Source organism: Aspergillus sclerotioniger, assembly GCF_003184525.1.
Source record: "Aspergillus sclerotioniger CBS 115572 chromosome Unknown BO94scaffold_3, whole genome shotgun sequence".
Lineage (NCBI taxonomy): Eukaryota > Fungi > Ascomycota > Eurotiomycetes > Eurotiales > Aspergillaceae > Aspergillus > Aspergillus sclerotioniger.
The window spans coordinates 1,021,977-1,047,169 of record NW_020290993.1 but is presented as its reverse complement, the minus strand read 5'-3'; the positions used below and the strand labels follow the sequence as shown (position 1 = coordinate 1,047,169).

Sequence of the window (25,193 nt, the reverse complement as noted above, 5' to 3'; positions counted from 1 at the left end):
AAACTGCCCTTGCGGCTAGCGACACTTTACCGTTTCGAGCTTCCCACCATTCGAAAACTTCTCCGGACTCCGAGATCCAGGTCGACCGCAACAACAGCAATTAAAGATGTCTTTCCGTGGAGGCCGTGGTTTTGCGTCTGGCGCCAACCGTGGCGGTTTCGGTAGCCGTGGAGGTGGGTTTTGCAGATTCCGAGAGGCGATTCTTGCGCTGAATAGGAGCTAACGAAAATTTCGTCGGATAGGTCGCGGAGGTTTCCAGGCGCCTATGGGCCCCCCTGCTCAAGTTCTGGGTAATTATACGCCAAATTACGGCCAGATTGATTGCGACTAATGTGGAATGATCAGAGATGGGAACTGTGATGCACGCTTGTGAAGGCGAGATGGTCTGCGAATCGATCAACCCGAAGATTCCTTACTTCAACGCCCCCATCTACCTCGAGAACAAAGTATGGTCGACTTAGACACTTCGGAATCGCATAATGGACTAATACATTCGTCTGATAGACCCCTATCGGCAAGGTCGACGAGGTTCTGGGCCCCATCAACCAGGTCTATTTCACCATCAAGCCCCAGGAAGGAATTGTCGCAACCTCCTTCAAGCCTGGTGACAAGGTCTACATCGGTGGAGATAAGCTCCTTCCTTTGGAGAAGTATGGGCTGCTATTTCTTGTTTATCATATGAACGCCACTGACTTTGTAACGCTAGGTTCCTTCCCAAGCCCAAGCCCGCTCCCGGTATGATATCAGACGTTCTTCGCAGCCATCGGATGTGCGTGATCCTAACTATAATGCAGGTGCTGCGAAGCCCAAGAGAGCTGGCGGTGGTGCCAGAGGTGGTCCTATGCGCGGTGGTCGGGGTGGCCGTGGTGGTCCTATGCGCGGTGGCCGTGGCGGCGCACCCAGGGGACGCGGTGGACCCCGTGGAGGTGGCTTCCGCGGTGGAAGCGGTGGTTTCGGAGGTGGTGGTTTCTCGCGGGGTGGCGGCAGAGGAGGACCTCGTGGAGGTGGTGGTTTCCGACGATAGACAGTCTCTGTCTTGCCTGGTAGTACTGTCTTATTACGGCGTTTTGGGAAAAGGGAGCTATTGCAGGAATTTATTTGTCTCTATATTCTTGTGCATCCTAGGAAAAATTTGCTGGTTCTCTGTACGCAGAGGCTGTCGTGAATCTCGGCCATCAAATTCATGTATTGCAACGATCGATTATGCCGAATATTATTGTTCTTTACCATCGTCCACTGCCTCATCAACCGGAGAGTACATGTGGCGCAGTAGTTCGTCAGTAACAGCCCAAAGTGGCTAGTGTGTGACTGTGGCGCAGGACAACACCGCCTTGCAATGACGTCTGGCCACGCCTGAGCCGTAGAATCTGTGCGCCTGTCAACACTTCTGAAGGCCGCTGCCTACCATTGCATCATTTCTTTTCCATTCTCACAACCTACCTCGACATTAACTTGACATACTCCGCTATATCGATCATTTGCTTTGAGAGCCTTTTCCGTTACTCATTTTCACTTGAGCATGTCTCGCAGGACTTCTGCCATGCCGTCAAATACTTCAACGACTAGCGGTGTCCCACCTGCGGGCGATGGTGGTGAGCCTGCATTCTTGCGATATGCCCCTCAAAGCTTGGAAAGCTAAAGGAAACTAGGTCAGGAAAAGCAGAAGATGCTTCTTTCGTCGGAAACGGGTCATTTCAGCATGATCAGGTTAGCCATCGGGACTTTGCTACTGGGAATCATACCAGGTTACTTACGCACATCAGGGCTTTGCACCTCGCAGATCTGGTGACTGAACTCAATGGTAACTCACCAGATGCCTCCGTGTCATCTATACGATGGCTAGGAATTCACAATCGCTAACACGTTTATAGGATTCTGTGGAGGCAAGCTCAAATTTTATCCAATCGACATCCATGACCCGACACTAACCGCTCATACATAGTGATGTCTGTCTTCTCCTCTATGCGCTACTGCCTTGGTGACCCCCACGATTACGGTGCGGTTTGGGCCGCTCTCATCTTCATGCCCTTTGGACTCTTCTTCGACTTCATGGACGGAAGGATCGCTCGGTGGAGGAAGAAGTCATCTCTCATGGGACAAGAGCTCGATTCATTGGCTGATCTGGTATGATTGTTCTACCTCAATTGTCGCGTTGCTCGGTTACTTACTATCCGCGCTTTTCGCTCTAGATTTCCTTTGGCATGGCACCCGCCGCAGCAGCTTTCGCACTCGGAATGCGCACCAGCCTCGACCATCTCTTCCTCTCCTTCTTCGTCCTTTGCGGCTTGACACGGTTGGCACGGTTCAATGTGACTGTTGCCGTTCTTCCCAAGGACAAGTCCGGCAAATCCAAATACTTCGAGGGCACCCCTATCCCAACAACCTTGTCCATTACCTTCTTCATGACATACTGTGTTTCTCAGGACTGGGTGCAGGAGAACCTACCACTTGGTCTTATCGCCGAGGGTACGGCATTCGAGTTCCATCCCCTGGTGCTACTATTTGTTCTGCACGGGTGTCTTATGGTCAGCAAAACGCTGCACATCCCTAAGCCGTAAAGGCAGGGATTGCTCATCGAGCAAGTGGAAAGCTTGTCTCAACCAGGATTCCCATTTTGATAGAAATGTCTTTTGCGAGCAATATATACCAAGGGAAACCAACAAAACAAAAAACAAAAGTGGACATGGAGCATTTGTCGAGAATAACGCAGTTGTCGAAATGAAAAACGATTTGCATTTTTTGCATAGTGTCTTGCGGTTATTATCTTATTGAGCATGGGGGCTCGGGTCAGAATATCATACCGGAGGATTGTCCCATCCGGGGCTGTTGTATTAGAGGGTCCAATCGTTGTCTTGGTACCTAACTTCTTCTTGCTGTAGTAGTACTTCTTAATTACTAACCTTAATCCCGGACATTCACTCCATAGGCAGGATAGAAAGAGTAAATAAAGCCTTTCCCCACATCCTCCTATACTTATATTATCCACGCAGTTTAAGATCTGCACTATCCTCACAGATCTGAGTATGTTATTAGCTGCATGCAAGCCCGTCACATAGGTAATCATCTCGATAGCCATTAGGGGGTAGGTTCTACAGAGCAGTAGTATGATCATCAACATCCGACGTATCATACATACATACAGTTATCAAAACATGCCACATGACCTATCTACCGTAAGCGGAGTCCTCAAGGACCCAAGCCACGTTGGCCTGAGATCCTGAGGAAGCAGCTCAGTCCGCTCGTGTTGATCAGGATCCATGGGGTTTAATGTGATGACGCTTGATCCTGCGGTCGATTGCTCCCTACGAAATATGGAGTGAAATAAGATCTAAGAGCCCCGTACTCGCCCGATTACGAAGTAAGCAAGTAATCATTGATAGTTATGTCTACGTCTTTACTCCCAGATATGTTGATTAAAGTATGGAGTGGATGCCCGACAACCGAGCAACGATGCACCTGAGGCCAATCCGCAGCCAAGTCCCATTCGTATTTCTGGACCCAAACCCGGGATTCTCTTGGCAAAGCAATAGAAAACCCTGCACTATCGGTTATTATTGCGTTGTGATTATCGAGGGTTTACCATTGACGGAGGGGGGGGGTTTAAAAATGGAAACCCAGGGAGAGACATCGTGGATCCTGGTGACACGTTCTAGACCTCGCCTAGAGTTTCATTTTGAGCTGGGACCAATCTCTCTCTTTCTCTTTGTGTGTGTGTGTCCTAGGTAGGTAGGTAGGTAGGTTTCTGGTTGGGTTTTTGACTCACCGTCTATCTTGCTCGGAGATGGTAATTCGCGCAATTCAGGAGGGCTTCCCGGACTTGGTATCCGGGGGGCCGAGAAAATTGTAAGTCAGTTGGGTTAGGTTGGGTGCCGTCGTTGCCGGGGATCTTCCTACCTATGCTCTGGATGGGGTCGGTTGGTGATGGTTTCTAATATTAATGTGGTTATTTTTTCCTTGCTTTTCTTTTCTTTTCTCTTCTTTGCCGGGGATTCCCGAGCGAGAAGTAGCTGGTGGATTGGGAGGGCGAGAAGCACATCCACTTTTATTCAAGTCAAGCCTTGCCAGTGCGACTGGGTGTTGAAGTAGTAAAGGTAGCACTGCATGCTTTGTGTTCATAGGACATATCTGGAGGAGTGCTGGGTATGTATTTGATATTCGTTCCTGAGCTTCATAGTTGCATCATGAAACACCCGATAAGCTTATTTGGCATGTGAATTGTGAACATGCTTCATACTTCTAGAATTCTTTCCATGCGCCGTGAAATTGGAGCAGTCTATCTCGCATAGTCCGTCTCCGAGGTCTGGCATGTGGAAGTTCCGAGGTGTATTGGGTACTAATGGTGGACATCTTTGTCAACAGGCTCGAGGGTGCAGGGTAATGGCCTAATGTGGCCGGTTGTTTCTCATTGAATAATGTCGCACCCAGTGACTCGTCACCCACTTCCTTGCCATCTATTGCAAACAAGTCAGCCCATCATAGTACGAAGTACAGAGTAGATCGTATCTACTAGACTGCCATGGTCGTCGAGCCGCCGTGTTAATGCATGCATTGAAGCTGTAGATATACGCGTCAAGGGGGGCGGAGAACCCTTACGTTGCGTTACGCCTTCCAGGCCTCTTCGATACGGGGCGAAGCTGCTGCAGGGGTTCCAGCGTCCAGGTCCACCGCACCCCGGAAACGACCCGACCGCTGGAACCGTCGAAACCATCCTGCTTTCCCATCGCATGTTTACACTTTACAATGATGCAAGAGGGCCCCATCTTGAAACCATACTGTCAAGAACACCGCCTTGCCCAAGTGAACCAAGTAAGTGGTCTTCACGGACTGCCGCAACTTGCAACGGCGGTGCCAAGCCGAGGAAAGTCGGACTCGAACTCCTCTCAGGGAGGGTCTGCCTGCACTAAAAACTGGAACGCTTCGGTGGTGACGGCGTAACGCCTAGCCCAAGGGTCCATTTCACCCACAACACCGACTTCCATTGGCAGAAAATGCGGATCCAGGATAAAAAAGGTCTAGCCTGAAATTTGCAACGCCCGTGATCGTTGATGGCCCCGGGTTTGGGCGGTTAATCCAGTCTCCTGGCCAGTGACATCCTCCGCCGTTCCTCGATGTGCCGGCTGAAGTTTGGGGGAACAGAATGAACACAATAATGACGGATGTTTGATGCTTCTGGGTTTGTGCCTCGATCTGATACCCATGACGCAAACTGGGGGGTAGGTTGATGGTACACAGTAGAACCGACCTTAGATTCTGGAGTTTTGCACGAAAATCGCCTTGCAAGTGGCCAGGAACTTGGCTGTCCCCGTCCCGGTTTGCATACACGCAAGGAATGGTGCAATGGGACTTTGTATGTGCAGAGTACAACTCATCACCGGTCGGTCAGGTTCTAAAGTCATCTGTCCATCAATGTCAATGGCTGGCGCCGGCACTTGGGAAGAGGTGCGACTGAGAGGTTTCTGTCCTACCTGGGCCATGAGTGCCCGAGGGCGTGCCGAGGATCCTTTCTATTTATAAATATACTCAGGCGATTCTTTCGCCTCTTCCAATTCTGGTCGGCCGCCGTCTTTTATCCAAATGGGTTCTTCTGCTTCCGATAACACCGCTTAGTAAATGACTGCCTGCCTGCCTGCCATGCCCCTTCAACGAGCACGCATGGAATGTAGCCATATTGAATTTACAATCCGAATACAGGAGGATGGAGTAGCATAGGTAGATAGTACTAGATCGATTGCTGGTATGCCCTATGAGTCGTACACACATTGCTGGCGAGGGACACTGCGGGTGTCATACCTCCCAAGTCCGGCCGGGGCATGGGATGCTAAGTAGGTATGTTCGGTGGCAGCAACGGAGAACTTGAGAAGAACAATTGCACCGGAGCGAGCATGTGCATACTCTCCCCTCTTTTGACTGAAATACAGCGCCGCCACCAGTGCTCACAGTCTCACACCCACCCATCGCATGACCGGGGAAGGTTTAGTGCATGCCAGCAACAGCTCCGCTGTGCCGCCCGTGTGGCCTGGAAGAGGAAAGGGATGAGCCCTGCCCCTGGAAGGATCGGCTGATGTAAGCCGGTCTGGCCGGAAGGGCGCTTCTGATTGGATCCAGGGCGGCAGGTACGCGGGAAGTGGTAAATTACCGCCCTGCGCATCCAGGGTCAGGTCCCGTCGGGGAACCACCTGGAAGCGTACCGCGTCTGAAATGGGGGGCTGTCATTGGGGGAGAAGGGAGGGAATGATGCTCGCTCCTCACGCTTTGTTTGTCCCTTTTTTTTCGCCTGGCCAGTAGGGAAAGTTAGTCCTACGGTAAGTAATAGGTAAGAAGTAGGTACTGTGTGTGTTGGACTAGTTAGTGAGTGGTGAGTGGTGGGTGATACCTCCCCCTACTAGTAGTAGTAGGTATCCGTAGGTATCCATGATCCAACCTGCGCCTCCTGTTTGTTGCCAGTTGGGCTAGTCTCAGTCTCACCCGTCAGTGCGTCGCTTAATGCCTTCCCAGTCCGTCCGTCCGTCCATCGTCGCCTGCCTGTCTGTCTGCGCAGTCACCCTATGAGTTCCCAGGAAGGAGACTGTCTGTCAATCGTTCTGTCGCTTCCCCTTCTTTGACCCTCTTTCCCTCCACCTCAACCTAGTCGCTCTTTTCGGCACTGCTATCGATCTGTGCATTCTTGTTTATTTCCCCTCGTTTCTTCATTCTCTCGCTCTTTTCAGAAGGTATTCATTCGGTTTGGCCTGGCTCCTCGAGCTTCTTCCCACGGCCATAATACAACCACGCCCTCCTCTCCTCCCTCTCACCCCCTGTTGCTGCGGGTGATTTCGACCCTGGCTGATTGACTGCCCTTCCTGAACCGCCCGTTCAGGCTCGCTCATTAAACCCTCTCCGACAGAAAGGGGTGCTTGAAACGACCGGTCCAAAGGGCCCTTCCCCGCCAGGGACCGCCTACTCCCAGCGCAGACACCACACTCTTTCATCGCTATCTTCACTCAAACTCCCATCTTACCTTCACTTGGTGGCCCTCTACTTCGCCCTACCCGACCGGATCTCCCACGTCAAGTCCAGGTCCCATACGTCACCCATCATCAGTATCGCCCCCCTGCCAACGTCTGCGCTATTCACTCCGGAGAATCGACGCGACCAGTCCAACTTTAGGACACAGGAGAGACAAAGAACAATCAGCTTTAAACTAGCTCTAAGAGGTTCCAAGGGTTACGCAGGTCGTCCCTTACCCTTCGATCGACCTCCTTGGCTGTGTCTAAAACAACCTCATATCGTCCCCCTTGTGATCGTTTCTTACGTCGACCATGTACCACACCACGAAATCCTTTACGATGCGGTCGGCTCTTAAGGCCTCGGCCCTTCTCCTTGCTATCAGTCTACCGGCGACATATGCTTATACAGAGGAATACAATGGTTGTTACTCCGACTCAACGCCACTGCAAGATCAGGGAACATACACATATCAGAGTGATGGATACTGCCAAAAGCTATGTTTAAAGAACAGCTATTCCGTCTTTGCCCTGCATAATGGACAGGACTGCCTCTGCGGTAATGAGCTACCAGCCGCCTCGGCGAAGGTTTCCGACAGCAAATGTAACATTGAATGTGCCGGTTGGCCTAGTGTGAACTGTACGCCCCCCATTTCGTTTCTTCTTTGTGTCCTCTGTTTACTAACGGCCTTAATACAGGTGGTGGCAGCAGCACCTACTCGGTTTATCTTACTGGTATCGACAACGACGTGGACAATTATTCGGCTTCGAGCACAACTACTTCCAGCACCGACAGCGAAACCTCTACAGCCACGACTCAACAACAAGCCCACGTTGTCACCAGTTCTGGCACCACGCAGACAGTATATGCGACAGCGGCAACTGAGACCGAGGCGTCGGCAACTCCAGCTGCCGAGAGTGCTACCGAACCTGCAGAGAAGAAGAATGGCTCGAGCGCCAACACAGCTGCCATTGCCGCGGGTGTTGTTGTTGGTGTGGTCGGAGCCTGTGCTCTTGCTGGCGCCGGTTTCTTCCTTTGGCGTTTCAAGAACCGCAAAGCGCAATACCGCCGTAGTGTTGGCGTTGACAACTATGGCAACCCGATGTCGCAGCACAACATGTCGGATTCTAGGTTTGACGGCGATTTTATGGCACAGCGACGTCAGAGCAATGGCAGCATCGACGATGACCAAGACTTTTCACGTCGGATCCTGCAGGTGAGCTTGGCTGCACGATGAACCGAAACGGGAAATTCTAGCTAACATGATATCTAGGTGACCAATCCCGATCGACGCTAGAAGGTGTATGATTCCAAGTCTCCTATGGACAATGCCGTGTGAACCATCTAGGTCCAATCTCTGCATTTTCCGAACGATTAAGCCATGCCCTTGTCTCATATTCTCTTACCTTCGATTCGACCTTCGCTTGTCACAATACGTTAAGCTTCATGAAAGCTGCTCTCTCCCTCTTTTCCTATTCTTGCCCGACCATTCAGCAACCTTGCGATATTAGTGCATGTCTGCAAACAGGATATGATGTCACCATCATTGGCTATGAAACATATCCCGCCCCAGTCTGGGTGCGGTTCATACTGCGCGTGGCGCGTAACAACCTGCCAGGAGCATCGCCCTGTAGGATTCACGGTGATTTCAACTCCCCGACAGCTTGGGGCTCCTTGACGACTATTCGGGTCGCTCTCGGATTACTGGTTGTGATTACACTGCTGACCTGGGAATTTTGTATCGCAAAGGCCTCTGGAGGTCAAGGCTCAACGAGTCGGGCTGAAGCAATCAGTCCAGGATCTCATATTTTGAAAAGGCGTTTGATGTGGGTTGTATTCTAGTCGGTTATCCTCGTGAGCAGCATTTATTACCCCCATACCTTCTGTTATTGAGCTGAGAACCCCATTTGTTCTATTTATGCGATGCTTGTTTCTATTGGCGATCTGCCGCTTTGCTTCATCACTGTGCTGCATCTAGTAGCTTTGGTGTGAAGACTGTAAGTAAGGTGACGGACAGACCTGTAGCTAATGTGAGGATGAATGGATACCATGTATTTTCCAATATCTACGGTATCAATAACTGCCGACCGCGGCTTGTCCTGATATGTAGCATTGTTGACAATATCCCACAACGCATCTCCCTGCCATGTTGTCTCATATCCTTACGCTCAAACACTCAGTCGTTATATAGTTTTACGTATCGAATATCTCCGCCCAACAAAGATGTGCAATTTGCACCACTTCAGCCGAATTAGTTGACCATCTGGAGCCCCCGACATATTTATATACTATTATATCACACCACACTGCAAATGAAGATACTACTTGAACCACATCCACCCACGAGACTATCATTACAATGAAATTAAATACTGTGTGACTTGAAAATCGGCTTGCGTGGGTCATGAGATTTATACTAATTATTACCTAGGTTTGTTGTCCCTACAAAGCATAAGTCGTTACTTATACCATAGACAAGTAAATGATCGATTGATTGGTAGTTGGTAAATGGGGGCTTTGTTTGTGTATTGTTTGAGATTGGGATATAAATAGTAGCTTCATGGTATAGTGTAGGAAATTTGTTTTGTTTGTGTTTTTTTTTTTTTTTTTTTGTTGAGGTTGGACGAGGTTGAGATGTATAGACTATGTGGGTATATATATTTGTGTGTGTGTGTGTGTGTGTGTGTGTGTGTGTGTGTGTGTGTGTGTGTGTGTGTGTGTGTGTGTGTCTGTTTGTGAACAGAGAGAGTGATGTTCGGACAGAAAATAACAATTGACAGTGTAATAGGGTAAGATGAAAAGATAGTAATGTCTTAGTTATGATTTATGGTTCGAATATTTGGGAGGTTGGTGGTTGGGTTCTTTGTTTGGAATGGTGGGGTGGATGAATGGATGGATGGATGGATGGATGGATGGATGGGGATGCCGACCGAGTTGGATTATTTCACTCTTGTGGATTACTATTTAATTCAGTAGATTATAGTGATTGGATTCTGTATGAAGAAGGAAGTGATATGGTTCGAGGTGTCGATTTTAGTGTATATCTCTGTTGATACATAAGGTCTTTTTGTTCTAACATACTCCGGTCTCTACAACTCTGGATTTATTAAATTCGTTGAGAAAGTGACGGATTGGATATGAAGTGGTAGGTAATCGGTGCAGTTTTAAACCAAGAGAGAGAAGTAGTTGTGTGCTACAAAAGGTGGCGTACGATACATCGACATACTCCAAGGGAGACACGGCAACGTACGTCACTGGAGTGGAACAAAGAACCGTCCAACAGGGATGCACGGTCCCTACCCAGAATGCGGGGAGACAGGTCAGAGTACTTAAGCATTCCTTGGTTCTTTGTCTGAAGGCTCTCGAGTCACTTCTTCACCTACTTCTGCTGACGATTGACACTGTGCACCGTGTATATATATCTATCCCTACATCTATATATCGAAACCGCACATATCTGCAAAGAAAGGGGAAACTGATATGTCTCGCAAACGCGATCCAAAGAACGAAAGGGGGGACGGTCTCCCCCTGAATGCGTCAGAGTCAGATCCAGACCGAGCGCCGAAGAAGTTCAAGTCGGCCCTCGGCTCCGGCGATAGCGATGAACAGTCCAGTGGTCTGGACCAATTCCTTCCATATCCGATCCACAAGGTCAATCGACTCCTGGAGCCCGGTCCCGTCCTGCTCGTGGCGACTGGCTCCTTCGCCAACAAGACGCACAACATAATGACAATGGGTTTCCACATGATGATTCAGCACGAAGGACCAACACTTGTCGGAGCCTGTATTGGGCCGTGGGATAAGAGTCACGGTAATCTAAACAAGACGGGCGAATGTGTGCTCGCCGTTCCGGCTGTGGAGATGTTGGAGAAGGTCGTTGACATTGGGAACTGCAGTGGGGAGGATGTCGATAAGTGGGAGACTTTTGGGGTAAACCCGGTGCCGGCTCCTGATCCTGATTTTGCTAATGGGTCTGGGGACCGAAAAGGGGCAGAGGAAGATAGAGCACGGGCACCGTTAGTTGGAGGAGAGGGGATCATTGCCAACATCCAATGTGTGGTTGAGGATGGAGCGTTGGTGGCGAGATACAATCTATGGGTGTTGAGGGTGATTGGCGCATGGATCAATAAAGACATGGATTTGGAATATGGCCAGGAAGACCAAACGCCAGGAGACGATGGTGGCTCTATTGGTGGTGGCAAATTAAGGAAGAGGGAGATGAACATGGCCCACCATCGCGGAGATGGAAGGTTTGTGGTTGACGGACAGGAGGTCGATATGAGGGACAGAATGGTCAAATGGAAGGAGTTTCAGGATTAGAAATGCCCTGGCTATTACACCGGATTGGGACTTGCAGCTGGATGTAACAGATCTCTGCATACTGTTTCATCTCATGTAACTATGTGCACCAGTATGCTGTTGGTGAGCAGACCGTAGGGATTGGAGGCAGTGATGAAACAGTCGTGACAGTCCTCTTACCTCTCTGATCCTAGTCAGCGCGCCCAAAGTCTTTGCCCTGTCGATAGTATCATGCTTAATTTGAGGTTGCAGGAACCACGAGCGAGTCAGCGACAAACACCGAGCCAACATGTTGGTTCCGCATGGTTCCTGTTGGTGGCTGTTTCTGTTGCACTGCGCACATAAGAGTTGGTTCCAATTGGAAGGAGCGTCAACCGCTGTCGGTGCAATACCGGAGTGGGATAATGCGGGCATGCTGGACAGTAATGACGACATTGCTGCCTACGTGAGGGGTCACCGAGTAGTTTGGACAGGGTTTCTACACCGTAGTTGATTGCCCGGAGTTCCCTGGAGATAAGGAGACCCTCGTGGCAACATCCCTGTCGTCTCGAAGCGCTGCATGATCGCCATCGTGCTCAGCAGGTCTCCGCAGCTGGCACACGTGTGGACGGATGAAACACTCCTGACGACATGCAGAAGACTGGGTCCAGGTCGGGGCGCCCGGCATATTAATCCGGGCGCAGTTAATTTGTTCTGAGCTTCTCATTAGTCGTCGGGTAAAGCCATTGTCCGAAGGATTCCTGAAATCATATATGACTAGTGCTCCATTGTTGCTAGCAGGGAAGTTAATCCTTCTGAGCGTTAGTCCGTGATAGGAAATGGCGGTGCACGAGCTGCGTGACACGAATGTTGCTAGCTTTGTCTGGCAAAGCGACTCTTCACAGGTTTGGCTGACGATTAAGGTCAATCCTAGGCTGGCCTGAGACGAAGTATATCTGGGCCCTTGCCGATTCACTCGATCTGACGCACATTGGTCATTCAGACCGCTTGAGGCATGCGAATGCCGGTTGACAAACGGAACACCAAAAAGACTGTATCAGTTCGTGGTCGAACCGGTTGATAGAAGTGAGATCAGACCATGTGGACATCTTCCATCGCAACGCATGGCACCCCTGTTCTGGGGGCGGAATGATGGGCCTCGTGGCTCTGTTGCCTGTAACCCTACTACAGGGTAGTTGCAGTAGCTTAAACGACATGCTGCACGAAGATGTACGTCTCCCAAAGTGGTATCCAACGTAACCCGTATGTTGGCGTATAGAATGTTCCACGCAGCATGGAAGTTCCTTCTTCACCAATAGCAGCTGGAAGAATTGCTGCGGCCGATCATCTTGCCTGGTATCCGGGGCGGCAATGTTACACCGTGTCGAGCCCGGTGTCGGCCACCATTCGCTGATGGGGGCCGTGCCAACAGGGGGGCGTGCTGACAGGGGCCATGATGACAGGGCGACTGTATTTTCCAAGATTGGAATTAGTTTGTGCCTATTATAGGACATCAGTAGGATACCCTGAAAATGACCGAACCAAGGGCGGAAAGAAACGCGATGAACGGGTTATACAGGGGTATACGGATAGCACATCTATGTCACGACCTGGATGAAGTTTGATGCCCGTGCAACTGTGGCTGTTGTGTGGGAACTGGGAACAGACACCGGAAGGGCCGTTCCGCTTCTTGAACAGCCAGGCTGGTCTGGATTGCCTCGAGTGTGTCGATCGCAGACATCATCGGCATTGGCCCGGTCGGACATCCCGGCCCTCGGCTGCCTTTGAGTGCAATGATGAGGCTGATTCGTCTGTTCGCGTAAGATTTTAAGACTTATGCAGCATACGTAGAGGTCCATGGGGGTGGACAATCATGCCAAACTCGACGAACTCGACTGGATTGCTTGGCAGTGGGGGGTATAGACATCTGCGTTAGAATGCGGACTCCCCGTACCTAGCCGTCTCTTCAGTCTTCATCTACTGCTAATTAGTCAAGGGGACCTTAGTAGGTGCGTAGTGCCATCGTTAGCTGGCTGGCTAGGAACCGTCCCCTGGTCCTCCTCCAAGATTAGCCCCAGTGGACGGCTCGAGCGACTTAATTACCTAGACTAGTCCAGTGCACGGCGTCCCCCGATCTTTTTTAGTTGATGCTAGTGTCTTTAGTAGGACGTTAGCTGCAGCGCTTGATGGCTAGTGAGTGCGCCGGACTTATCTGATGATAGCGCGCTGGGTTTTTTCGCGGGACAATTCCGTTCACCTCTCGACTTGGAGACTCGGGAAGCGCCCACTTACCGAAGTGAGGTGTAGACTGTGGAGGGTGTTGGGAAATATCAACCTCCTCTCCACTCCAACGAATAAGGACAGTGAGCGGAGCATGTTGTTATTGTTGTTGACCTTCAAGTTCCCTAGGTCAAAGAACATATCACGTTGTCTTTGGAGGCCAATGGCATTCACCAAATCAAGCCCAGCCATCCGACAGTTGTAGTGTGGAATACCTGCAGCAATGATTGCTTGCCATTTTCAAAAAAAAGATGGGGGATTATCTGCAAGGTAAGGTTCAACGTAGGTATGCCTTCAATGTACGGAGTGTTATTCTGCACAGTGTAGGCACATTCGGGCTATGATCGTCCGATGGGGATTCTGGAGAGTTGGAGACATGACGCCAATATTTCCAGGTGGTGGTGAAGCAGATTACCTAAGGCGTGACAGCCTCAGGCAAGGCAGATTCAGATTTGAGACTCTGATTGCTCATCTCTGTTACTCTTTCGATCGCTTGGGGGAAAAAAGCCTTAGACCCGCAAGAAGGGATGCTCGTTGATCATCTTAGCAAACTACATGGGAACTATGTCTCAGGTTCTTGGTGTACAGTGGTAAGGAGGTCTTCAACAGGTCGAGATGAGGTGAGATGGCCCGGTTTGTCATGCCACCTTACTCTGATTTCCCCTCCATGGAAGGAGAATGTCGAAGGTTTCGAATTGATGGAGTATGATTGCCCTTCTCGCGTGGTACCAGGGTTAGTCAAATCCTTGGGTGCGGATCATTACACAATAGGCCCGACGTGTCGCCAATATCTCTACGAAGATACGATCATCCTTGGACGATGAGGCCTTTCGGATCCAAGGCCGGTGAATGGAAGCTAAGATACGGGATCACGTTGCCGCCCTTGTAGTCCAAAACTGTAAATCCTCCAGGGCTCCAAAAGACCTTCAATTGATGGGGCATCCTGTGGACGGCAACCAGCGCACGGAGTACGGTGCCCGAACCACCACGACCCTCCCTCCCCCCCAAGGACTCGATACCTAGGACTTAGCAGAGATCAAGGATCTAGGCAAACCGGGACCGGGGCAGATTCTGGCTCCGGCGGAGGGGGTTAAGACCGCCGTATTCCGTTCTTTGCCGACAATCCGACAGACTTTACCGGATTGAGTATGACGACTCTAAACAGTATAGATACTCAACCAGGAGAACCGGATACACGGGCGCTGAGGATGCACGTTGTCATGGAAGCGTTTCAGGATTATCAGCAACCAGGTCAGATACTTCCGACGCAATGATGACTGCAGTAGTGATCGTTACTTTGCATCCCTAGTGCCGTGAGAACTCGAGTGTTCAAGGGAACCTTCGCGAGATGCCTGCAGCGCCTGGCGTTACGCTAGTAGGTACTGTACTTACCGCTTGGATACTGTGCTTACCTACTAGACGAGGATGTAGCCAATCAACCACCCCTGTCTACATTTAGCATGTTCATCATCTTCCCTGAACAGCTTAGTACATATACCGGTTTCAAGCTCTTGGTGGGGTGGAAACAGGCACATGACAGCTGAGGTCTTGATTATTGCCTAGATAGGTAGGTCAGGTGTATGTAAGTAGTCACTCTGCCTATCTGTCTAGTACTTACTTACAACAGGCCCCCAGACTACTGATGCTCCGTCCGTGATACTATGACAGCCGTATTCCATATCACCATGCGCATACGACATAGCTGAGTGGGTACCGAGTACTTCGAGTGCCCTCACTGGGCACCTCGTCTATGCTGTACATGGAAAGGAGAATGCCACCATGGATGGCTTTGACCATCTTGACGCATGGTAGCACTTAACACTAGCAGTGCTCAAGAGGTTGGCTCCAAGCCCACTAAGCCCGTGCCCGGCTCATTCTTTCTTCCCCACAGCTGGACCACGTTGTCGACTGGCCATCCCTCATTACCTCGTGGGCGAGAGGCCGGAAGGTGCCGCGGACTACTAACACGCCTATTGTTATTGTTAGCCTAAGGCTTATTCTGCTATCATGCCCGTACCTACAGGGGCATTAGTTGATGCAGATGGGATAATCAACCTGCACCATTCTCCCCGTATGTAGAAAAGCTTTGTGCTCGTTTCGGTGAGCCAGCTGGCCGTAAGATCAACTAGAACTCCCGAAATAACCCAAGCGGCCACATGGGCAGCATGAACTTGACCTGATCCTGTTCATAGCATATCAGCGGATCTGAACATTGTGGCATTCTAGGCGGATTGGTAGGGGAACATACCTATGGCTCCCACATGGGTGATCCTCCCACCCGTCTCATCGTCGCGCCTTGCGGGATCAGGATCCCGGCCTGGGGTCCCCTCCACGTGAAGGCCCGAGAGCCAGTGCGGGATGGGGGCGGCTGGGTGTGATGGCTATGCATGACAGCCCTTAGGTACGTCTAAGCCTGAGGCACCGGCTAGCAAGCAAACCCACAGTAGCTAAGCCGCCTCCTGCATTTTAATTAGATAGCTGGGCGACAAGTATCTATCCGTGTGCCGGTGTCAACTCCGGGGGGCCAATTCTATTCAGACTAGTTTCCCCGACAGGGCAGACTGCGATCCCTCCATCGGCATAGAGTGCTCATGGTCTCAGGACTTCACTACCTTCATTGCGATAGCAATAATTGACTTATCTCGGCCAAGGCCTTGAGCATGATCGCGAGTCATATAGACCGATCAATCATATTATACTATCTGTGCAACTCGCATTGCTGAAGCTCATTCGCGGATGCTGTTACTATCAGTCACTTAGGAACTCTTGGGTCGGGGAGTACAGGTTATATTCCCTGCTGCTAAGATTCACCGTAGAATCCCGCTTACCATGGGGGGCTTTAATCTGCTGGAAATCATACCATGTTGTCGATCCTAGACACATGGCCGCCAAGACAATCGGTGATTAATAGAATGCCTATTATGTGGCATTCATATTAACCCCCCTATAGTAGGGCTGTTATCAACAGTAATGACACGATAATAATAATCTATGGCTCATCTCGGCGTACGTCGGCCTCTATCGATGCCAAACTAAATCGTATTTGGCGGAACGAATCCACCCAGCCACAAGGTCATTGACGGAACGGAATTGCCGCGACCCTCAGATGGGGACAACAGGTCTAGGTCATACGGAAAAAACGGAGTAACTCTCTGTGACCTGGCTCTATTTTAGTTGACTTCAATCTCTCCTCTTTGCATGTTTGGTATGTAGTAGGACTTGGCCGATTAGGTCATCAGCTGCATGGTGAGCTAGAACAAGGCTTATTCACATTCTTCTCGAAGCGCAAGCGAGGCTCGGCTTGCAGAGCGAAGCACTCTGATCAACGACTTGAAACAGGCTAGAAGCTGAGTGAAGATAGAAAGTGGCAGGTTCGTTCTCCTCTTTCCTTCCGTGTAGGGAAACACAGGATGGTGAGAATGTTTGCCCCACAGGGCTGGACATTCTCGTTATCTCCCGTACACTATCTAATTGTACACAGTACTCAGCAAGGAGGTCCTTGGCACCTCGAGGCTCTCTTGTTAGACAGTAGAACTGCTAGGGACTATCTACTCTAAGATACCAACGGATAAGGTAATTGGTACCCCTCCGTCAGGGTATTATCTATTTATTACATTACACGGCTCCACTTAAGAAGCGGGTAATCCGAAGTGGGTAAGGCTAGTGTTTCCTGGCACTCAGATCCATCCGTTCATCATCCTCATATCCCTACCACTGAGTTCTCCGTACTGTGCTTAGGCTTACCTCCAGTCCAGCTTGGCATATTGATCCTGAGCAGCACACATTGCTGGGGTAACCTAATGACTGGCGGCTAGGTGTAAGTATCCTGAAAGCTGGCAGCTGGTCGTGTTCATGGCGAGGATGTAGAGTGCTTATCTCATTCTCAGCTAGTTATTCCCTTCACCGTGGTATCCTTTTCTCTTCTTCCCGTGCCCCTGCATCTGGGTGCTACCTAAGTCTTCCTCCCGTGGTCTGCAGACAGGTCAGGCCCCCAATGATGACAGGCACCAGATCACATGGTATTTAGGGTAGTGCGCATGCAACCTTTCATGAAACATCACTTGGCAGGCAGACTCAAACTGGCCGGCTATAGTCCGGTAGATTTGAAGATCGTCAACGGGGTTAGCCTTAGGCAACATCAACCTGGTGTCATCGCACGTGGTAATATTACAGGTCCCATTACTACTACTATGGGACCCAGTCGCCATATGGGACCGTGACCTGGCGCGCATATCGCTATTGGCAGATTGAGAATTGCAGCACACAGTGTCAGAATACAAGTCAACCCCCAACAGAGTAAGTAGTACAGACACCTGGGCTACTTGGCCCCATACTGATAAGACGACAACCACTCCACACACTAGAGGAGGCTCGATCGATCGTCTATGCTATGACAGTGGACACCGGGCGGGATCGGTTGCGAAGAGCCTGTCCGGTTAGGAAAGTAGCAAAGGCCATCTCAGGCTAGTGCAGCGCCGTTGAGAGGCTTTGTTGTTTGCAACAACGCGGTCGGGGAAAGGCATAAGGCTAACTGTGATATACAAAAACCCGTGCCCAAGAATCAAAAGATTATCGTCGGCTGCAGTAGATGGGTTGTTATTAGGAACCATCAAACATGGGTTTCCTGCAGTTGTAATTTTGAAACAGCCGAACTCTTATTCCGACATGGGCACCTCGAAGGGCGCGTGGCCCGGGCGATTGTTGGGGAGGCAGGGGAGGAGCAGCAGTAGGCGTGCCGTACCACCTACTGAACCCTATCGCTCTCGTCCGGATGTCAATTGTCAAATTCAAATGCACTGAGTGGGCTGCCCCACTTGGTCCACGTTCCAGTCTGGCTTGGATGGAGTATTGACGACCTTGGCCAGTGTGGCCCGTGGAGTACCTACGGAGTAGCCCGACTCTTTTAGCGGTTAAGCCTTTTCTCCTTTGGCTTAGGGCGCTTGTTAGTCTTTGGACTTTCGCAGACCATCTCCAAAGTGGAGCGCTCGAGGCTTGGAGGAAAAGCCTGAGGAGTGTCACCGAGGACGGCCTGCTGGGCTCTCCTAGTCAGACAAGTTCCTGCCGCTACTTTAGCATGCCTAAGTCGGTTGTTGGCTCGCAAGCTAGAGGACCACCGACCTGGCCAGAATGATGCGATCTCATATTGGCGTTAACCGAACTCTCCAATCAAGACGCTCGGGATACCAACAAGATTCCCACTTCCTATGCAGTTACAGTAATGATGGTCTTCAACCTCCATTTTCCTGCATGATGTCTGCTGAGTGCCGGCCTCTCCCTATCAACACTGCCTATATCCCGTACGGTGCCTCGTAGACTGCCCCCAAAGTCCAGTAGCCCACCTATCCTCCACCGTGTCAGCATTTCAATATAATAACAGCATAGGGGAACGAATGACCGGGAATGAGCAACTATGATGCAGTTGGTATCAACCAACTCGACAACGCCAGCCGTCTATAGAGTAGCCTTATCAAAGCCGTAGTACTGCTGCAATTACTCGCATAGACTCGTATACTCCAAGCTGACGGGATCGACTTGGTTGAAGTCTAGCCATGTGCACAGGGTATTGCCGGGGGGAGTGGGGTATCCCTTTCTCCCCTCTTTCTCCATACCTTCTCCGTAGTCCATGGTAGCCCAGCGTAATCCTCCTTCCCCTTTGGAAAGATGTCAAGTCTCGGAGTCCGTTAATTAATTTGATTTGGGCTGGGAAGTGGGAAGGCTAACTTTCCCTGATCCTCGTGGCGGCCGGGACTGGCGATCGGGAAAACCATGGTCCAGCTTATGCAGTGGAGAGAAAAAGGCCAACTGAACACGGGACCGTTGAAGTATACTGAGATGTGGTTCGTCCGTCCGGTTGGACTTGTAGACGAACAAGGCACAAAGAGACGTAGTATATCGTAATAATAATGTAGAAAGAATGAAAATACTTGGGCTTCTTCAGACCATCATGCAGAGCGCCTCAGCCGCACTCCAGCACTACTCCCCTTAGCTGCTGGTCGCTTGGGGATGTTGGCCTCGTGTCGGCTGTCATTTGCCCGTTGAACCAACGGGGCCCGTCTGGACGGTGGATGAGGCCAACCCAAAAGCGGGAATCCATCGTTCCTTCCTGCCCTGGTGCAGTATTGTACCATGACAAAATCCCTCCCGTCCCGGTTTTCTTCGTGTACTCCGTAATAGAATCATACTAGTAATCAGTAATCGTTCCCCTGACCGGTCCATTAGATAGATTGATCTGTCAAGAATCTGCATCGGGCCCGAAATGACTGAACAATAAATTCCAATTACTACTGAATCCAGTCTGATCAGTCGGTTAGCTTGGCAGATGGGCGGGTTTGCGGTGCCGTCGTGCCCCCCAGTCCAACATAGCCATGCTTAGTTGCTTGCTGTGATCACCCTGCAGTGCACTGGTTCGCTTACCACTGCAATACCCGCCTTAAGGTACATTCCCTCCCTGCCGTTCAGCAGACCAGCCCCAACGAGATTGGATGATAATCACATTGTCATATTTATTTTTATCTTTCTGATTATTTTACTCTATTTTTTCTTTTTTCTTTTTTTTTTCTGTTTCAATTCTAAATTTAATTTTGCAATCATAATATCTTATTTTATTTTATTTTAATTTCCTTCCAAATCATTTCCCCTCATGTCCGGCGATCGTTCGGGGGGGGGCCTCTTTTTCACCGGCCTAGCCACATCGGGTGGTTCTTGTATATCACTGCAGCAGCTCGAAAGCTGACCCTTTCTCTTCAGCCCACCCTGGGAGCCTCTCTGCCACCATTCCGTCCGTTTCAGATCCTCACTTTACTTTTTTTCCCCCATCTCCATCTCCATCTCACTGCCCCAAACCGGGCTTGCAGATGCGAGGCATTTTTCTTGCTTCATCTCTTCTGATCTCACCCTTGTGCTTCTGGACCGTTCCCCAATTCTGCTAGCATCGCTGCATCACAGCCCACCTTCCCACTTTCCCCCCATCCCAATCTCCACACTACCACATGTTCCGTTCCTGACAAGTTCTGGGTCTGTCACAGAATGATCAGGGGATCGTCTCCTTCAGGAACCAAAACTATATCTTCCACCCATTCGCCAATCTAACTCCTCTCTATTCTCACTTCACCACGCGAACTCTATAAAGTCAATTGTTCCTGCCCCTTCTTCCTCTAATCTACTACAACAACCAACAATTCTCCCAATCACTACTACTACATAAACAACAACTTTCTTCTGCAACAACTACTACAACAACAACATCATCATCATCACCACACACCACGGGCGGGCAGCAAAGCATTCACAATGCGTCGAAGCACTAATCAATCGGAGATCCCTCTCCCTATTACCTACACCCCAACCACACACCGCATCAGTAAAGCAAAGAAGGGAAAGCGGGTGCATGCCTGCGAATACCCAGGTTGCAACAAAGTGAGATCCATGAGACGCCATCAGAATCACACGACACGGAGCTAACACTTAGATTCAGGTCTTTACAAGAGCGGAGCACCGAAGGTAGGCTGTTGACCTGGTATCTCAATATCTAGCCTCATGTAAATGCTAACCTCTTGGTGTAGACGCCATGAGTTGAACCACAACCCAGAAGCATTATTCCGGTGTACCCACAGCCACTGCAAGAAGGCATTTCATCGTCCTGACCTTCTGGCACGCCACATGGAAAGACAGTTAGTCAATCTGCCGGGGGGACAGCTGATATAGCCTTGTATACTGACGAATATCTCTAGCGAATTGGAAGCACAGATGGATAGGACTGCGCAATGGCAACAACAGAGCCGTGCCCCCATCATTTCTGAGCCCTATGTGCCCAACGCTACGACGGTGCCCACAAGCCAAGGACCGTACCTGCCTGTAACCCAGCCGCAGAATGCGATGTCGGTTGGATCCCTCGTGGCCCCTGCTATACACCCGGACCTCTCCAACGACTGCGGCTTGATGTGGAACAGCGTGGAAATCCCATCTGGACACCAAACTCCCTTGTACCAGGGCCATCATCAGATTCACGAATCCGTTGAAGACAGTCGGTATTACGCTACCCCGGAAACGTGTCCGTCCCCTATCTCGGACGGAACTTCACTCTCAGTTCACTCCCACTCCCGTTCATCTGTTGTCTCCACACCGGTCACAGTCGTTGAACCGTATCCTGAGAGTCTGATGGAACCCGACCTGACTTCCTCGCCAATGTCCATGCAGTCGAACATGCGTTGCTGGGAACAGCAAGACACCAGCCTCCCTTCCCTGAGCATGATGCCGCTCCCCCTCACCGAAAGCCTTCTCCACCCGGTATGTCAATCAGAAGACATTTTATGATATGTTATGACTAACTATGACACCACAGACCATCCACTGCCCTTATCCATCTCCTGGCTGGTCAACCCCTCACCACTTGGCATACGACGATCATACTCTTCCGCCCGCAGCACTTCCGCCTGCGATGAACTGGAAGTCGTGGGCACTGTGAATACTAGCGAAGCCAGCACGAAGTGACGACCTTAATCACTTTAACACTGACCCCCAGCTAGCGGGCTCGCCGGTGCTTAATTGGGGCTTATGAGCCGTTTTTCTATACGACCGATGCGCTATTGCTTACCCTATCGGGGCACCCGTCATTGACGAGGCGCAGCGATGCGTACTAATCTTTCTGATACTCATAATCGGCGCGGATTCAGAATAATGCTACCAGAAAAAGGGGAAACGAGGATAATGAAGAGAGCAGCCATGGAGCCTCGACTTCAACCTGTTCTCCAACCTTTCAACTCAACAGAACTATAATACGACGATAATGCCGCGATGCACAAGACCACTTGAAGCCAGCATCGCAGGAACCACGAGACCTCACAAAACACCAAACACATATGGTCTGGTCCTCTAATTCTTGTGTTTATCCTTCCTTTAAGACTTTCCTACCCTTTCCTATGTTCTCTCTGCATATATCTCCTTTGTTACCTTGTCTGGGAAAAGCCCTGTTATTTGAACCTTCTTCTGCTCTTCTTCTCTTCTTCTCTTCTCTTCTTTGTTTATATATCTCCGATTCCCCAATTAGGGACTGGCTACTCAGCCTGGATTGGTGTCTATCTTCTTCTTCTCATGATTATATACCCCGGTTGTGGCTTTTCTTTTTTTTTACTTTGTTTGCGACGCGCACAAGTGATTATTCATATGTCATGCTATATTGAGTTATGTTATGGTTTACGCTTTGATTTTGTTTCTTGAATGCTTTATCCGAGCTAACGATGCTTTGTTTTGAAGCGAACCTGTACATGCCTGGATTGACTTTCTTATAACTTTTGTATATTAGATAGACTACACTTCTTGCAAGATCAATTGGTTCTAGAATTTGTTTTTCAGCATATCCTTTCAAAGCAGATAGAGTATGGAGATAGCGTTGAGCTGGTCACTCATATTCATAGATTTTCTAGAATGAGAGCGCCGTGCTGGACTGGTATCGAGAATTGCCCTTGCTTTCGCTGGGTTGCTGGGCATGTCTCGATATCAAAAAAAGTGGTGCGGAAGTTTGAGACTAGTACGAAGTGCTTTCAATCGTCTGAATGGACTTGGATTTTATTATGTGTAATTAGACATGATCTCATGTCATAGTGGAGGTATCTACATAGTAGGTAATTAGACCGCAATGGTGGTTCTATCGCTACTGTTGATATCAGTGCTCCTATACTGCTATCCACCAGGCAGGCAGCTACAAGAGTCTATGACGGCCATCATGACCATCTGGCCAAGACGTGCATCATCAACTAGCGCTCCACGACTCATCCCTGGCCAGAATGACTCTCCAACACCATCCACACCAGCTTCGGTGTTGCCCCCGCTCCTCTCTGACGAGATACTCGCCTGTTTCACGCTCATCCTCATGCTCAACCACACAAGCACCGACCGTGACTCGCTTCTTTGCTTTCTGTTTGACCCGTCCTCCGATGCCGATGATCTCTTGTCGGAAGTAGCCAGGCTCCTCTTCTTCGCGATGGTCCCATCCGTCACCAGTGTGGTTGAGGTGGCGTGGAGGACTCTGGCTGTGCCGATGCTCATAGTAGCGGCTGTAGTCAGGGGGGCTCCCTGATGCCTCGTCCGCTTCGCACTCTACCTCCAGCTCGATCTCTTGGGCCGCAAGGCAGTCCTCTCCGCGACCACACTTGACACCCTGACAGCCTTCTCCAATTCCTGTACCGAGACCGCCAAGGTATGTACTGTATCGAGTGCGCCATGTCCATACCCGACGGTAGGTTGTATCGTTGCTGCGTACTTGGTGTCCGCATTGATGGCAGAGCCATATAGCATCATTGCAGGAGCAGGGAGTACGCTGAAATGCAGAGACGATTGGCCGGGGAGGATGTGTGGACGGAGAAGTGTAGGTGTTAGGTGGATGTGTGTGCGCGTAAGCTGGGTCGATAAGGTCGCTTAATGGGGCCGTACGACAGGTGGTGCAGAGTCGACGAATGCGATGCTTGAGCATGTTGCTGGATGGAGGCTTTATGATGCAGTTCTAGGTGACATATGTCTTAGGACGACAACCGTATCACATAGCGTTCGACTGGATGGACTTACTCGGCATACAACTTTGGAACAGCGGCGACACTCAGCCACCATGTCTCGGGCACACTTAGCGACCTTGCCACTGGTCATGCGGCCAGAGCTCCTGGCATTCTGGCTGAGCAATCGCAGAACCGACTTGACACTGTTGGGAATAGCAGCCCCGCTATCCAACATGTCCGACAGCGTTTCGATGTATTCGTTCTCGCAACGCAAGGTCTGCTTGATCAATTGCTGGCGATATGGAGCCAGGTTGGCGTGGAACTGACGGCATGTTCGGGAAAGGGCGTGCAGAGTGTTCAAGTCCACCGAACGAGCCATCTCCTTGATGATTCTGTACCCGTAGTCAGCACAACATACCGAACCAGACACTGGAGCGGCCTGGTTCAAAGTGTCTCATACGGATAGCAGCTCAAAGCAGCTGAGAAAGCGTTCCGATTCGGGTTCTGTTGTTCTTTAGAAAGAGAAGAAATGTTGTGTAACGGATCTGCAGAGCGATCATCGTCTGCCGATACATCCGCTGAGTGATGAGGATCACCCGAACCAACGAGCAAAGGCTTGGAAAACCCGGGGGTGTGGGGTTCTTTGTAGGGATGAAGGAGGGTATGAGAGGGGCCCGATATATGATGCGTGCTGAGCACATCATCATCGTAGTCGATAAACACCACCATCCTGCGTCGAGGATAGAATGATGCAGTATGAGATGAAGAGTTTCACGTTCCACGGGAGCTCGCTACCCGGCGACAGTCTGAATAAACAACGGCAAATCCAGACAATCCAGATAGATCAATTCAGCTGGGCCATTATAGGCTTATATCGCGTAGAAACGAGCGTGTGTGTCCGTTGACCCGTGCAGTGGAATGATACGGCAGGAAATCATCCAGCTCCGGGTTCGGCGCGGGTCCTTCAGATCAACAGCAGTGGTTCGTCTCGGCGATCCAGAATCCGTGGCGGGTTTGGAAGTGGATCCGGCGGTTTCAGGCAGATTCTGCAGGGGACGGGGGAGGTAGAGAGATCATATCAGATCGTCCTCGTGGATCTCTGACCATCTTATCGGGGCGATGGAGGACGAGGAATCGAAGGATGAGCCGACGAGGCACCCCCTT

General features: G+C 50.4%; 6 protein-coding genes across 6 annotated transcripts; 5 read left to right on the top strand and 1 right to left on the bottom strand.

The window, feature by feature from the left end:
• Positions 1–81: 81 nt before the first annotated feature.
• Positions 82–1,227, top strand: BO94DRAFT_531174 (H/ACA ribonucleoprotein complex subunit GAR1/NAF1). Its single transcript, XM_025610841.1, has 6 exons — positions 82–173; positions 243–290; positions 346–446; positions 505–650; positions 707–735; positions 795–1,227. The coding sequence occupies exons 1-6, from the start codon at positions 107–109 to the stop codon at positions 1,022–1,024; spliced, it is 621 nt and encodes a 206-aa protein (XP_025472011.1). The 5' UTR covers positions 82–106; the 3' UTR covers positions 1,025–1,227.
• Positions 1,228–1,379: 152 nt separating this feature from the next.
• Positions 1,380–2,920, top strand: BO94DRAFT_620721 (CDP-diacylglycerol-serine O-phosphatidyltransferase). Its single transcript, XM_025616952.1, has 6 exons — positions 1,380–1,592; positions 1,650–1,707; positions 1,764–1,801; positions 1,872–1,883; positions 1,943–2,124; positions 2,190–2,920. Exons 1-6 carry the CDS (start codon positions 1,520–1,522, stop codon positions 2,556–2,558), a joined length of 732 nt encoding a protein of 243 aa, XP_025472010.1. The 5' UTR covers positions 1,380–1,519; the 3' UTR covers positions 2,559–2,920.
• A 4,213-nt stretch (positions 2,921–7,133) lies between these two features.
• Positions 7,134–8,594, top strand: BO94DRAFT_222980 (WSC domain-containing protein). Its single transcript, XM_025606229.1, has 3 exons — positions 7,134–7,623; positions 7,683–8,200; positions 8,258–8,594. The coding sequence occupies exons 1-3, from the start codon at positions 7,299–7,301 to the stop codon at positions 8,279–8,281; spliced, it is 867 nt and encodes a 288-aa protein (XP_025472009.1). The 5' UTR covers positions 7,134–7,298; the 3' UTR covers positions 8,282–8,594.
• A 1,764-nt stretch (positions 8,595–10,358) lies between these two features.
• Positions 10,359–11,508, top strand: BO94DRAFT_531169 (flavin reductase family protein). The gene has a single exon (XM_025610840.1). It carries the CDS (start codon positions 10,465–10,467, stop codon positions 11,302–11,304), a length of 840 nt encoding a protein of 279 aa, XP_025472008.1. The 5' UTR covers positions 10,359–10,464; the 3' UTR covers positions 11,305–11,508.
• Positions 11,509–20,832: 9,324 nt separating this feature from the next.
• On the top strand, positions 20,833–22,006 carry BO94DRAFT_553170 (uncharacterized protein; the record flags this gene model as incomplete). The annotated part of the gene is made up of 5 exons (XM_025613636.1): positions 20,833–20,958; positions 21,011–21,042; positions 21,105–21,212; positions 21,273–21,828; positions 21,884–22,006. The coding sequence occupies 5 exons, from the start codon at positions 20,833–20,835 to the stop codon at positions 22,004–22,006; spliced, it is 945 nt and encodes a 314-aa protein (XP_025472007.1).
• A 1,083-nt stretch (positions 22,007–23,089) lies between these two features.
• On the bottom strand, positions 23,090–24,758 carry BO94DRAFT_620717 (uncharacterized protein; the record flags this gene model as incomplete). Its single annotated transcript, XM_025616951.1, has 3 exons — positions 23,090–24,040; positions 24,103–24,421; positions 24,490–24,758. The coding sequence occupies 3 exons, from the start codon at positions 24,756–24,758 to the stop codon at positions 23,291–23,293; spliced, it is 1,338 nt and encodes a 445-aa protein (XP_025472006.1). The 3' UTR covers positions 23,090–23,290.
• Positions 24,759–25,193: the final 435 nt, after the last annotated feature.

What these genes read in the sequence shown, in the direction of transcription:
- BO94DRAFT_531174 (XM_025610841.1), top strand. Translation starts at nt 107, where the DNA reads ATGTCTTTCCGTGGAGGCCGTGGTTTTGCGTCTGGCGCCAACCGTGGC. An exon ending in CCCCCCTGCTCAAGTTCTGG is followed by an intron (nt 291 to 345) that starts GTAATTATACGC and finishes TGGAATGATCAG; the next exon opens with AGATGGGAACTGTGATGCAC. An exon ending in CCATCTACCTCGAGAACAAA is followed by an intron (nt 447 to 504) that starts GTATGGTCGACT and finishes TTCGTCTGATAG; the next exon opens with ACCCCTATCGGCAAGGTCGA.
- BO94DRAFT_620721 (XM_025616952.1), top strand. Translation starts at nt 1,520, where the DNA reads ATGTCTCGCAGGACTTCTGCCATGCCGTCAAATACTTCAACGACTAGC. An exon ending in CCCACCTGCGGGCGATGGTG is followed by an intron (nt 1,593 to 1,649) that starts GTGAGCCTGCAT and finishes AAAGGAAACTAG; the next exon opens with GTCAGGAAAAGCAGAAGATG. An exon ending in GGTCATTTCAGCATGATCAG is followed by an intron (nt 1,708 to 1,763) that starts GTTAGCCATCGG and finishes TACGCACATCAG; the next exon opens with GGCTTTGCACCTCGCAGATC.
- BO94DRAFT_222980 (XM_025606229.1), top strand. Translation starts at nt 7,299, where the DNA reads ATGTACCACACCACGAAATCCTTTACGATGCGGTCGGCTCTTAAGGCC. An exon ending in CGGTTGGCCTAGTGTGAACT is followed by an intron (nt 7,624 to 7,682) that starts GTACGCCCCCCA and finishes GCCTTAATACAG; the next exon opens with GTGGTGGCAGCAGCACCTAC. An exon ending in TTTCACGTCGGATCCTGCAG is followed by an intron (nt 8,201 to 8,257) that starts GTGAGCTTGGCT and finishes CATGATATCTAG; the next exon opens with GTGACCAATCCCGATCGACG.
- BO94DRAFT_531169 (XM_025610840.1), top strand. Translation starts at nt 10,465, where the DNA reads ATGTCTCGCAAACGCGATCCAAAGAACGAAAGGGGGGACGGTCTCCCC.